The sequence below is a fragment of the Littorina saxatilis genome, linkage group LG3 (genome assembly GCF_037325665.1).
Source record: "Littorina saxatilis isolate snail1 linkage group LG3, US_GU_Lsax_2.0, whole genome shotgun sequence".
Lineage (NCBI taxonomy): Eukaryota > Metazoa > Mollusca > Gastropoda > Littorinimorpha > Littorinidae > Littorina > Littorina saxatilis.
Window position 1 is genome coordinate 9,879,059 of NC_090247.1, and position 14,305 is coordinate 9,893,363.

A 14,305-nucleotide genomic window follows, 5' to 3' on the forward strand; every position below is an offset into this window, starting at 1 on the left:
GCCGGAAGATATACACAAGACATCGAAGGGAAAGCCGGAAGATATACACAAGACATCGAAGGGAAAGCCGGAAGATATACACAAGACATCGAAGGGAAAGCCGGTAGCTAAACAGATGACATTGAAGGGAAAAGGGAAAGACAAACACAAGCTGCAAGACGCAAGTTTGTCGACATCGAATGGAAAGGCAAATAGTATTACCAATCCACAAGCGGCCGGTTCGTCGAGATCAGCTGAAACAAGTCGTGCAGCAGTGAACCGGAATTCCGCCACAGAACGCAGCAATGACACAACGCCATACGGTCACTCCCTCTCAACCCCCAGCCATCAGCCTGCTGCTAACCCTGACTCCCGGCATGACACAACGTCACACGGTCACTCCCTCTCTGCCCCCAGCCATCAGCCTGCTGCTAACCCTGACTCCCAGCATGACACAACGTCACACGGTCACTCCCTCTCAGCCCCCAGCCATCAGCCTGCTGCTAACCCTGACTCCCAGCATGACGTTGGACAGATTGCATTCACGAAGGTGAGTATTATTCCAACCTGTTTCATTCCGTCTGTAATCTACACTACCCGTCATAAAAAAGTACACTTACATTTTGCTGTAAGTAGATCTTTGTGATGCGGACAGTTATATTAAAACCAAGTATTATGCCAGAAAGGTAATTTATTCCCCTACCGTGTGAAATAAAGAGTTTTATTTATCATGAATTAGTGTTGATGCAGTGGACCGGAGACCTAGGACATCCCCCACAATCAAATTCGCAAAAGCAAACCTGCAGACACTAAAATACACAAACATTCAAAATAAGCAAATGTAACCGAGTGCCAAATGTAACCTACCCTGCTCGCGGAACCAATTGTAACCGAGTGCCCCTTTCTCTCCAAACTCAAAAAATCAAAACAAACTGACACAGGTTAAATTACCAGGTTCTTTTATTTCCATATGATGGTGAGGGGAAATGTGTGGGAAAACAGGGGTTTACCTTCAATACAAAACTTCCAATGTGTTCTACTCTCTAAAACTAAAACAAACCAAAACAATACTCTAAATCCTCACTCTAAAACTATACTCCAAAACTATACTCCAGATCCTCACTCTAGAACTATAGTCTAAAAAATCAAAAGAACCAATGAAACTCTAATCTAAACAAACGAAGTCTAAAAAAACAACCTAAAAACAATCCCCCAACAAAACAATCTAACAAAACCTAATTAAAACCTCGTCTCCTGAACCTAACTGAAACCCCGTCTACTGAACCTAACTGAAACCCCGTCTACTGAACCCCGTCTACTAAAATCCAACTGAAATCTAACTGAACCCCTCTAACGAAACCCCGTCGCACATTCCGCCATTCTGTAAATCACAGAATGCACGTCATAAGCATATATAAACAACTCAACAGTTTCAACCACCACAAACTAAATCCTTTAACAACAACAAAACACATCATTCCTTCCAAATAACATGCCTACAATACAGTTCTCTCAAACATTCAATAAACAAAAGTTTTCCCAAACATTCAACTCACAAAACAATCTACTTGAACGTTCAAATAAATCCTCCCAAAGCAGGTCACAACCCGCATACTTTAATGCTGTTTTACCCATTATATAGAAAAGAATAGCATATAAATAACATACCTGTCTCAACAAAGTCACCTTACTGTTCCCTTTCTGCTCGTAGCAAACCTGCCACGCGACCGCTCACTGGACACGTCTGTTCTGTTCGAAGCACCAGCGAAAAGTAAATGCCCCAACCCACAACATCCCGCGTGCCTACGTCACAAGGTTAAAACAAATTCAACTCAGAGGGGTGTCGGGAAACGAAAAGCAATCATTTTACCTATGCAAATTAAAGGATCGGCTCTTCCGCCAGATCATTTCAATACAGACAAAACACAGTCTCGGAAACCTTAGTGGATCCCCGATAGTACAGGTTTGAATCCTCGATAGCACAGAGGTACCACAAGTTCACGAGTTCAAACGGATGCGCAAAAGTACATGTGTAACGTAACTGTCGCTCAGTCACAAGCTCACACAAGAGTGACCCCGTTTTTGATCTCAAATGGAAGAACAACTCATTTTCTACCAATACAAATGCATTTGGTTCATCTGTTGTGCCTAGCAGTGTTGTTTTGCTATTTTGAAGAAGACTGGTGTCAGCCTCGTCAGAAGCCGTAAAAGGCTTGTTTTCGCGTCATTGTGTGTGGGCTATGTGGGTAAAACACCGTAGTTTTGTAATGGCTCGTTGTATTGCTTTTAAATTTGACATGAGTATTGTTAATACAATTGCGAAAAAGTATGTAAAATATCAGGGCGCTTTTACGAGTTTGTTGGACGTACTGGAACTTTTCAGAAAGGTTTTTTATTAAACTGTAATAACTCTTTTTAGTATCGTTGCAAAACTTAAGCATTTTGCTAAATACGTCATTTTAGTTTTTACATTTCAATTTCGATCCTGTTCATTTTGCAGCTCTCACGTTCTCTTTCTCCTTTGCGTGCACAGGTGATCTTTCAAATACCACTACACGCGCATGGGCAATTAAACATGCTACTTAAGCCAATAAGAAATCAAACGGCGCGGCATATGTATGTGTATGCATTACAGATAATTATCTCATGACTTGCCTCTTTGTTTCTGTTAGCCGAAGAGGTGAATACGCTGCGTATTCCATGGTTATCGGAGCGTATTTTATAGTTACAGAAGCATTTTTTCTGTAGTTTACTCAGATTGGTTACACAAATAAATTCATCTGCAAACACGATCAGTCGCCTTTCTAAAAAGTATTAATTAGAAACATTTTCATTATTTTGTAAATATAAGTGACGAAACGCCAATCAAACAATAGATGTAAACTTGGTCAATTAGGGCAACAATGTAACATATTTTACCAAACAATTACAAAACAGAATAATTTTGAAAAACAGTATAACAAATCAAGGGGGAAAACTCTGGTTGTCGAAGCCCCTCGCGTACGCCTACAGTCGCGCGTTCCAAGTCATTCTAAGACAATCTCGTGAGTTTGAGTACTGCAGACAAGTTTCGGCATTTTGTTAACTATCCAAACAGTGCCGTTGAAGCACTACAATCACATGTAGCGGTTTATATTAAATCTGAAAGCGTCTCCGACACGCAGCATCGGGTCAAAGGTCATCGTGTGGGATTCAAGGCGAGTAGCTCTCGAACAAGCTTATCGTGGATCAAATTCAGAGCAACATCATTATCTAACTAAGCTTTTTTGACAAGAGAAAACTATACATTAAAATGAAGGCATTCTGTTTTGTTAATTTGTTATTATTCAAATTCAGTAATTGATGCGGGGAAGAAAAGTAAATTTTAAGGGGGCTTATTGTCCGTCAGGTCTTAATTGTCTATATTGGACATGAATTGGTTTATGCGATTCGAGTTTTTACGCCCTCACGGCTTTTGATGTATGAGTGTTTAGGTGGTATCAACCATCTGCACTTATGGTAGAATGACCAAGATCTTTAACGTGCCATTGTGGTGACACGGGGGTGGGAAATGGATACCGTCTCTGGGTCTGCACATAAAGTTGACCCGTGTCCGTCCCGGCCCGGATTCGAACCAGCGACCTTTCGATCACAAGTCCAGTGCTCTACTGGTTTTGCGCATAAATACTGATCGTCATGCGGAAGGTCTCGGCAAGAGGGTTGTGTTGAACAGTTTTGTGTTTTTCATGTAAACGTCGTGGCCAAGGGATAAAAAGCTGACACACCTCGTCCTGAAAAGCTTGCATATTTTCCCTCGGGTAGATTTTCAGGTATTCCCTCGCCAGAGGCTCGATCGGCCTTCATGTCGGGAATACATAAAAATTGACCTTCGGGAAAATATGCAAGCTATTCAGAACTCGGGGTGTGTTACCTATATGTCTTGTCTGCGCACTGAACTGAACAGTGTTAATTTCTTTGTATATTGATACTATTTATATTACTGTCCATCTTGTCAGTATTCTGCCACCTGCTCTGCCGTGCTAAAGGGAGACCATGTCAAACTCCCGGTCTCCATCAATCTTGAGGGGCACTACGATAGATGCAGCAAAACCTTGCGCAGATCAGGCGATGAGATGGAACTGCTGGAAATCACCATGGCCAGAATACTGTCGGATCCAAAGACATCGTCTGGGCACATCAAAGACTGCTTGTCTGAACTTGCTCTTGCCGATCACAGCACGTCTGGAACCCCGGGAATGGAGGGCACCTGTCGCAGATCAGGCGATATGATGGAACTGCTGGAAATCACCATGGCCAGAATACAGTCGGATCCAAACAAATTGTCTGGGCACATCAAAGACTACTTGTCTGAACTGAAGGCATGGGGGACTAAGAATGATTTGACGAAGCAGAGAACAGCTGAACGTCCTTTGGTTGCTGTTGCCGAGATGTCCCAAATCGAAGACAGCACGTCAGAAGGCTCGGGGATGGAGGGCACGCTTCAAGGAACACTGGGTTCAGATTCTGCTCCTCCCTTGCCGTGTAGCTCAACTGCTTCGCCTTCATGTCGAATATCGCCGAGTCAGAGGGAAGCGGCGTCTTCACAACAATCGCAGTCAGGTAAAAATGGTGGTAGTGTTCGTACATATATATATACTCACGGAATAAAATAACTTAACATTGTTTAAAATTTAATATCTCAAAATCGGAAAAAGTTACAGGAGTGATTTTTGTACCAACGTAAAGCTTGTTCAATTGCTCATTATGGGCAAAAAACCGGAATAGTCTGGCTTGTTCCGTTTTTTTGCAATTTGAGCTCAAAGACGCATGGTGTCATTTTGGAGTTTACAAACTTAGCACTGTGTGTTTGACAGCGCTGTGCGTGCACTGGTTGATCGCAGCCGCAATTAAATTACACAGGAGCAGTGAAGGTTAGCCTCAATACGTTTATTAACAAAACAAATTTCATTTCACAGTAGCCGGGTGGAATCGATTACGCAGATGCTGCACCCTAATGAAGCGGTCTTGCTGAGGATTGGTGACACGGGGCCGTCCTTGGCGAGGCAGGTCTCGAACGTTACCGTTGTTTTGCTGGTACCTTCTTCGCCACAAGGCAACTGATTGCCTGGTCACTCCGAATCTCCTAGCAACATCAGTATAAGTCATCCCTCCTCTCAACATCCCTATTGCGACGAGTCTATCGTTCACACACGTTCGTGGCATGGTGAAAGAGAAAGACAGAGTGGACAGTTTTGGGCAAAGAGAAAGAAACATTTTAGTGAGTTGTTCTCACTCACAAACAAACGGACAAACCAAAGGCAGTACTTTCATGCAATATTCGTGGATCAGCAGCAGACCTTTTGCAGGTTTCAAGTACGGGTAGACGTGCCCCGAGAGTCAAAGAGTGCAGGCCTACCTGTTTACAGCACACACAGCGTGCACTGGCTGTCGGCAGCGTCGGCAAGCTTAGGCGTCAGTCTAGTAAACTCCAAAATGACACCATGCGTCTTTGATGACCAATTGTGAAAAAACTAAGCAACCGAGAACATTCCGGTTTTTTTCCTCTTCTCAGGAATTGATGGTTCTATGATCGTACCACCCCGCTGTCCTGCCACTTTTTCCGATTTTGAGATATTAAATTTTAAAACATGTTAAGTTATTTTATTCCGTGAGTATACATTAAAAGATAGTGATAGAAATGTTTAAGTCTTAGAACCAAAAACATTGCAGCACAGAGTTAAAAACACTCGAAAAATGCTCGCTCCTTACGGAGGGCACCGAGGATGTTCTCAAGCGGTGAGTGTTTAAACGAAAGGGTGTTTGTACTGTGTGAAAAAGCCGGATAGTGTCTGTGACCAGAAACTGATGGTTTACGGGAGGTTGTGCGTGCCTTTAACGTCTACAACAGGCGAAGTATTGACCCTCAGGCTCACCTTAAACGTGACGACTGAATATGTGAGTGATCCACGTGGAAAAACCTAAACAGAACAGCGCGATGATAGGCACAAATTCAATCACCGACTGACTAACAGTAACACTGCATGCAAACCGACTTGGGTCACCGATCAAACCAGCACGGCCCGAACTGAATTCGTTGCGCTGCCGTTATCGTGCGCAATTCTGGTAAAAATATATACCCGGTATGCCGAATCAAGTATAACGAAAGCTGATGTCAAATATACACAAGGATATTTCAAAATGACTTTTTAAATGTAAAAGCAGATAGCATACTTTTTTTATAAGCAATATGAATGACTGAATGTCCACGTACAAATCGAATGACGCCGTCCATTATACAGACAAATTTGAAATAGGAACTAGCTTTGCGCATGAATTCATTGACATGAATTTCGTCCGCGGAGGCTTTTGGCAAGCAGAAAACAGGCACCGACAGCTTCAAGTGGAAAAAGTTAGTTTTTTTATGAAAACGTCGGAGTAATGGATTATAAAAAGCAAACACTCCTCGTCCTAAATATCTTACATATTTTCCCTCGGGTAGGAATTACAGGTATTACCTCGCCAAAGGCTCGGTAATACCTGAAAATCGACCCTCCCGAAAATATGCAAGATATTCAGAACTCGGAGTGTGTAACCTATATGTATTGTCTTGGTGAAAAAATGCAGTGCGTTCAGTTGCATTCCCTGAGTTCGACAGCTTGACTAAAAGTAGTAATTTTGCCTTGCGCGACTTGTTTCTTATTTGTGCCTAGTTGATTGTCACACTGTTTATATATTATATACAATCCTACTAATTTCATTGATAGTACTGTTCTTTGTCTGCATTCTGCTAACATTTCAAGGCAATAAAGACCAACATAATAAATTAGTATTTGGAACGCGAGAGAAAGGCGTTTGTCGTATTGTGTTTAGTTTAGTGGGTGTGTTTTTGTTTTAACTCTGTAAATCACACCCCCCATCCCCCCTCCCACCCTATCACTTTCAGTTTCAATAAATCAAAAGGGCAGATTTGTGTCTGGCAGGCCTGCTCAGTAGTACGGGACCACTTCACGAGGACCAGACCAAGGGACCTGTGTGTGAATCTGCAGCTGCGGAGCACGTAGCATGCAGACGTTCCACGAGAGCGTCACGTGAAGTTGTTACATCAAGTGGTGACACCGAAACCTTGCTGCACCAGGGAGCATCAAGTTCCTCCAGAATCACTAGGTCGACACAGTCAAAGCTTGAGGTAAATTTCTTTTTATTACGTACAGTGTTCATTGCTTAGTGTACGTGAGTGGCCTTGAGTTCGGATTGTCTGCCGCTATGTTTGCCAGTGACAGGGCTTTAACGTCGCCATTCAAGCTGGCATCTCCCTAGTCTGAAACACACACGTACACACAAACACACACACACACACACACACACACACACATACACACACACACACACACACACACACACACGCGCACACACGCACACACACACACACACGCACACACACGCACACCCCCCCCCCCATACACACACACACGCACACACTCAATCGAATTGTGTAACACATGGTGTCATTGCCTGTTCATACTCCTTTGCCAACACTATACCCGTTTAGAATACTACTCTTCCAATTTCAGGTAAATGCAGCGAGCAAATCGCCACAGAGAGAACTTGAGCGAAAAGACAAGACAGTGTGCTCGGATCAACCTCCATCAACATCCGAACATCAGCAGTTTCCAGCATCTGTCTGTCCATCAGGCGCATCGGCAACAGATGTTCAACCGCTTCCGACAACACCAGGACGCAGTTTACATTCATCAACACCAGGCCATCTACAACTCTCAACCTCACCATGCTGCCTACAGTCTCCGACAGCATCAAACATCCAACAACTTGCACCAACAACAGGCTTGCAACATCTCCCATCGTGCCATCAACACAGTATGTCACCACCATGCTCTCAACAATTGTGTTCAACATTATTACCTCATCTCCTCCACTCAAGCCATCCACAGTGTAGGTCAGCACCATGCTGTCAACAACTATCATCAAATCCAGGCTGTCACCTGTCTTCATCAAGCCATCAGCAATTTACGCCAACACCCCACTGTGAGCAATGTTCAGCACATTCAACCTGCCATTTGCATTTGTCAAGCCATCATTACTTTCTGTCACCACCTTGCAATGCAGAACTTCATTCAAGAATAGCCTGTCCTCATTCACAATGCGTGCAAGCATGTACACCACGGCATTGCTGTCAGCAAGCCCAGGCCCCTCTGTGCGAAGGGCTGACGCAGAACAGAATGGGAACCAATACGCGTGAGATTGAAGGGCAAGAAGTTGGCCAAGAGAAGGCAACGGCATCCACCGATGCATCCAGTACGGAGGATGCTGAAACACAGGAGGTACACACCACGCGCCACGAACCGGCAGAGGAGTTAGACAAGGATCAGCAAGCCGTCATAGAGCGATGGGAGGACAAGAGGATGATAGTCAATGCAGGACCCGGGTCAGGAAAGACCTTCACTCTCTGTAAGCTGATTGAACGTGTACGCCAGGAGCGCCCAGAAACCCGCGTACTTGTCCTGGCTTACAACCGCTATGCAGTGAGTGAGCTAAGATCTTGCCTCATGAATTACAGAGTGTTGTTGTTAGAGGACAATGACACAGCGTACAGAAGCACAGAGGAAGGATGTCTTGTTGCAACCTTTCATTCGTTTGCACAGCAAAGCTCCGACTCTGTTAGGGATTTCAAGAAGGGCAAGAATGAGTTTGACACAATCCTCAAGGAAAACGTAGAGCTGCTGAAGCGTAAGGCGAGAGACAGCCCGGCGCGCACGTGGGACTGGGTGATAGTGGACGAGGGGCAGGATGTGACCCCTGACCTCGCTGAACTGGTGGACACGCTCCGCCTCTCTTGCCGCCATTTTGTCGTTGCTGGTGACCCCCGACAGGCTATTAGAGAGGGCGCCACTTGGTTTTCTGACCTCTTGCGATCACCGGACATGGAGCCGTACAAGGCGAAGTTGAAATACAACCACCGCAGCGGGCCTGAGCTGGTCGAGTTCCTCAACGACTACAGCCGGAAAACATTTGAAACATATGATCTCCATTATGATCAAATTCCGTTGCGCAAAAACCAGGCGACCGTGGAAATTATGGCCACAAAAAATAAAAGTAACATGGGTGAGACAGTTGGACGTCGGCTTCTGAAGTCTCCTCCCGATAAAGCCTACGCAATTACACCTGCGTCCTTGGAGAAATGGACAAACGGGCAAGCCACACAGAGTATCGCTAAAACACTGTCGGACCAAGGTTCTAAATTGCAAAAGATTGAGAATCTCAATGACGGTAGGGTGCCTGCTACAGATGTTTACACAGTTGGCACTGTTTGCAGCTTGAAGGGAACAGAGCGGAGTCGAGTGGTTGTCTATGGAGTGTCCATAAGCTTCCAGCCCACTATTCAAGATGAGTTACTTCACAGAATGATTTTTGTCGCCATTTCACGAGCAAGGGACCACTTGCACATAATTCTGGACAAAAAACTTCCTGATAAAAGCCCTCTGAAACCTTTTGAAGAGAAAAAGACAGAAACAAGACCACAGAAGTACTCAAAACTAAAGGTGACAGACTTGGCAGGAGAGAACTACAGGTGGTGGGTTGTAAAAGAACCACTGTCCCGACCGTGCCTTGACCAGGACAGGGCCCCAAAGCAGGGAGTAAACATTGGTCTGCACGGTGATCCTGGCTTTGTGGGTTTGTATGTGGAATCGGTTATTGCCTACGTCTTAGGGTGCAATATATCGGATGCCAAAGTAAATGACTTGCTGTCTCAAGTTAGTAACTTGAACGACGAGGTAAAAGGACTCAAAAAGAACAAACCGAAAGGAGAGTTCATTTCCCAGCTACAGAAGAACTTCCTAGATGTTCAGAAAGTAAACCCGTGTTTTGCCTTTGCTCAAGCTCGCAGATCCCTACTGGATCGGAAGATATATGAAGACAAAGATCAAATCGCTGGTCAGTGGGAGAGGCATCAGGAAGTTTGCCATTCCTTCACTGACTTCTTGCACAATCATATTCAATGCCCACAGTACCAAGAGTACCTTTGCCTGGCGATCACTCCAGACCGAAGCTCTAAGGAAGTAGGACACCTGGTGGGGATAGCTGACTTTGTGGGCAAGACCAGTGTGGTGGAGATCAAGCATGTGAGTGAGATCCGCCGGGAGCATTGCGTGCAGACCGCCATGTACGCTGCAATGTCCCCACAGTGCAAAGAGGCCCTGCTCGTCAACCTAAAAGATGCGGACATCAAGACAGTCACAGCTGTGAATCCTGTTGAACTTGTTCACCTTGCACGTGCAAAACTCGCGCTAAAAAACAGTCCGAGTCATACGAGGAAGAAAGAATCTTTCGTTGCCGTCAGTACAGTGAGAAACGAAAGCAACCAGGTAGGAGAGATCGGGGCGGTGGCCTTCTCGTTGGCAGGAGAGATCATGGGAACATACCACCGCATTATGCCCGGCGTGGAAGAGGCTTCGGAAGGACGCAGACTTCCAAGAGATAGCAGGTTTTCTTTGGTCTTTAAGAAAGCCAGATTACTTGTTGGGAATGAAGACATCTTGCAAAAACAGCAAGTGAAAGTCACTGAAGATTTTCAGCGTTGGTTTCGTTTCATGCGTGGCAGCGGTGTCCAATGTAATCTTGTCTTTTGGGACAAAGAGGACGCTAAGATCCTGAAGCTGAGGGAACTATCCCACAATTCAATTCACCTCCCGTCGCTACTGTCGTCACGTGACTCTGAGCTGTCGCTGAGTGGCTGTGTGGAGAAATTACTGGGCGATGACTGGCCTTATGAAGCTCACAGGGCCTTTGAGGACGCCGTGGCAGTCGCCGCATTGAAGTTGCTCCTGTGATAGGAAAAGCGTCCAGTCAGTCAGTTGAATGCAACAAGTTCACTGATCTCAAACTTTGTGGGTTTCTGTAAAGACGTAATTTCCAATAGAAGGCGAACAAATGCGTTCATAGTTTTCGGTTCTCAAACCGTTCCTACTTTTTCCTTATGACCTAAGACGTTTGCTAACCATTCCATTTGCAAACAATAATCAATCAATCAATCAATCAATCAATGAGGCTTATATCGCGCATATTCCGTGGGTACAGTTCTAGGCGCTCTGCAGTGATGCCGTGTGAGATGAAATTTTATACGGCCAGTAATTGCAACCATTTCGGCGCATATTTACCTTTCACGGCCTATTATTCCAAGTCACACGGGTATAGGTAGACAATTATTAACTGTGCCTAAGCAATTTTTGCCAGGAAAGACCCTTTTGTCAATCGTGGGATCTTTAACGTGCACACCCAATGTAGTGTACACGGGGGGGAGTTCGGACACCGAAGAGAGTCTGCACACAAATTTGACTCTGAAATAAATTTCCGCCGAACCTGGGATCGAACTCACGCTGATGGGGAAGCTACACTTCTAAAACACCAAGGGGATACAGTTACGGTCACTGAACAGCCACATGCGTTTGGGTGAAAGAATCAAATCACGAGAGAAGACTTTGATATTGAGAAAAAGCTGTCCTAAAGACCAAGGTGTTGGGTCTTGTCACCGGAAACAAACAATCATTGGGGGGGGGGGGGGGGTCAATATAAAAACGACTGCTGAGGCACTTTCAGTGATTTAATTGTTAAAACGATCTGTCTGACCAGTAATGAACTTAATCAGTGTGTTGAGTCGTCTGTATTTCAACAGTTTACAAACTTTCGTTCTGTATGTGAAACCGCTATGCATGATTTATTTAAAAACTCTAAAACAGAAGTTTTCCCTTGAATATTCTGTTGGTAAAACCACGCTGCAAGAGCTTTGCGTCAGTGTTTGTAGAGGTTATATGCTCGAACAGTGTAATGTGATATGGCAGATAATGATGACCACAATTTCGCTGATGACAGGGTGCTCAGAGGTTGTGAACATTTAAGCTAATATTTATAATCTCACGAGCAAGTTCTAGCTGCGTGAAGGTGGTTATAATTTACAAAACTTCGTCATAAAATTCCAATGTCATTTCACTCAAACTTACTTGCTATGCCAGTTAAGGCCGTTCACTTCACTATATAGATCACCTTTCGGATTAAAGATTTCTTTTACATGGATCACGTGACCGCCGCTAAAATATGGGTATTCTCAAATTCGACCAGAGAAAAACGGAAGGGACCAATCAAAAATCAACGAAAAATCATACTTTCAGTACTAATAATCACAGAGGCTGGATTTCAGAACCAATTTTCCTCTCGAAAGTTGAATAAGACAAGGTTTTCCATTGTTTCCCTCTGGCCTTCATTTAATCGGTGGTATCGTGTGTCGTGTAAGGTATATACCACATCTAAACTTTGAATGAACTCCCACCCCTCCCCCCAAAAGAAAGAAAGAAAGAAAGAAGGCATTTGGTTTACAAGTGATTTAAAGAATTGTGTAGGAGAATATCACTAAGACACTGACAGATTCTTTTGAAAATAAGATTTAGGAGTTTGGAAAATAAGAACAGGTGGGGTAAAATGTACTAGTCCTCTCTGAGGAAAGTGGATTTTGCAACATTGGAGAACAAAGGAAAAGACATTAATAACAAAAATTCACACGACGGTACACAATGCCCACAGTACTTAGCAAATGTCTTGTATATCTAATGTTAACCCGTATCATAAATGAAGACCGTTTAAAAGAACTGTGCCTCATGGAACAGAATTTGTAGCACATCATTTATTCCGACAACTATCCTGTGGAACAATTTCATATTTGCCATACCACATTATAAACCACCTCTTTAAGTAAATTTAAAAGGTATTTATTTAACGTGGAATCAAAAGCGCAATGTCAGTGTAACTACGGAGAAATATTTGAACAAGATTTTGATTCATGTACGCAGCACCTTGAGAATATTCCCCAGTGTGAGTGCGGTTACCCCAGACAGACTGCTGAACATTATTTGATGTATTCTTCCTTGTACAGATATATATGTTTGTTGTCAATTCATATAACTGGCAAGATGATGATAGTTTATTGAAATATTATTGAAAGACAGCCTGCAATATTCCCATAATGTGCTGTCTTATTGTCCTTATTTCTTCCGACTGTGACGCATTTTGTGTTTGTTTTAATTCATAAATCATGCTTCAAATTTATTTGGAATGTAGAGACAATGTCCTCACTAAAAGATGTATTGTGTATGTGTGTGTGTGTGTGTGTGTGTGTGTGTGTGTGTGTGTGTGCGTGTGCGTGTGTGTGTGTGTATGTGTGTATGTGTGTATGGGAGTGTGTATATGTGTGTATGTGTGTGTGTGTGTGTGTGTGTGTGTGTGTGTGTGTGTGTATGTGTGTATGTGTGTGTGTGTGTGTGTGTGTGTGTGTGTGTATGTGTGTATGTGTGTATGGGAGTGTGTATATGTGTGTATGTGTGTGTGTGTGTGTGTGTGCGTGTGCGTGTGTGTGTGTGTATGTGTGTATGTGTGTATGGGAGTGTGTATATGTGTGTATGTGTGTGTGTGTGTGTATGTGTGTATGGGAGTGTGTGTGTGTGTGTGTGTGTGTGTGTGTGTGTGTGTGTGTGTGTGTGTTCAGTGTCATCAGTATTTATGTCATTAGATTATGATTGGCGCTTCAGATCTTCTTCTTCTCCGTTTTATGTTATTGTATCTTTTTGTTGTTGTTATCTGGGTTTTTTCCTTCTTTTTTTTCATCTTTCCTTTATCTTATATATCATTTTCTGTTTGTATTAATATTGTGTTGAATATGTACGCCATCGTGTATATTTCTGTTTTGTTAAACGTAGGATTTGCTAAAGTAAGCATGTGCATATGTCACCACATATCAACTGAATACAGTTTTGTTCAAACCAAGAGGTTAATAATTCTCATAGATGGATTAGCAGTACTAAAATCAGTAATAGTATTCAAACTTGTGTATTTGTGGATGTTGTCAAACCCCGATATGTATGGGGATAATTTACAGAGAGGGATCATCAAATTTGTGTTGAATTTGAAACATGATCGAATTGGCATAAATATTGTTATGTTAAGAATGGCGACCTGATTATTCCTCATGTGCAAAGTTATATGCCAGCCCTGAAATTTACCGGAATAGGAAAGCTGAAGAATAGAGACCAAAAATGGAAATGTATAACTCTGTAACCTTATGTTGATAATATTTATGTGTATGGGCCGAGTGTTAATAGCAGTAAACAACACTCGGACAGTTTTCGGAAGATAGTGTTTTGTGTTTAGGGAAAATTCCGGTATAAAATAAATGTACATTACCCGGAAGAAAGATAAGATGAACAACGGGTTTTTTTCTGTCAATAATTCAATTGAAAAGGGAAATTATGTTGTTGTTTTTGTGTTGGTTGTTGTTGTTTGTCAC

The 14,305-nt window shown here is 43.3% G+C and overlaps 1 protein-coding gene across 1 annotated transcript in view; it reads left to right on the forward strand.

The window, feature by feature from the left end:
• The window catches only part of LOC138961567 (uncharacterized), a 39,394-nt gene extending 27,862 nt beyond the window's left edge, over positions 1-11,532 (forward strand). Inside the window, exons 8-11 of the mRNA XM_070333231.1 lie at positions 1-529; positions 3,975-4,578; positions 6,939-7,144; positions 7,530-11,532. The exon at positions 1-529 is cut by the window's left edge and continues 165 nt beyond it. Coding sequence (XP_070189332.1) covers positions 1-529; positions 3,975-4,578; positions 6,939-7,144; positions 7,530-10,805 — 4,615 coding nt within the window. The 3' untranslated portion in view covers positions 10,806-11,532. The remainder of the gene's footprint in view (positions 530-3,974; positions 4,579-6,938; positions 7,145-7,529) is intronic.
• Positions 11,533-14,305: the final 2,773 nt, after the last annotated feature.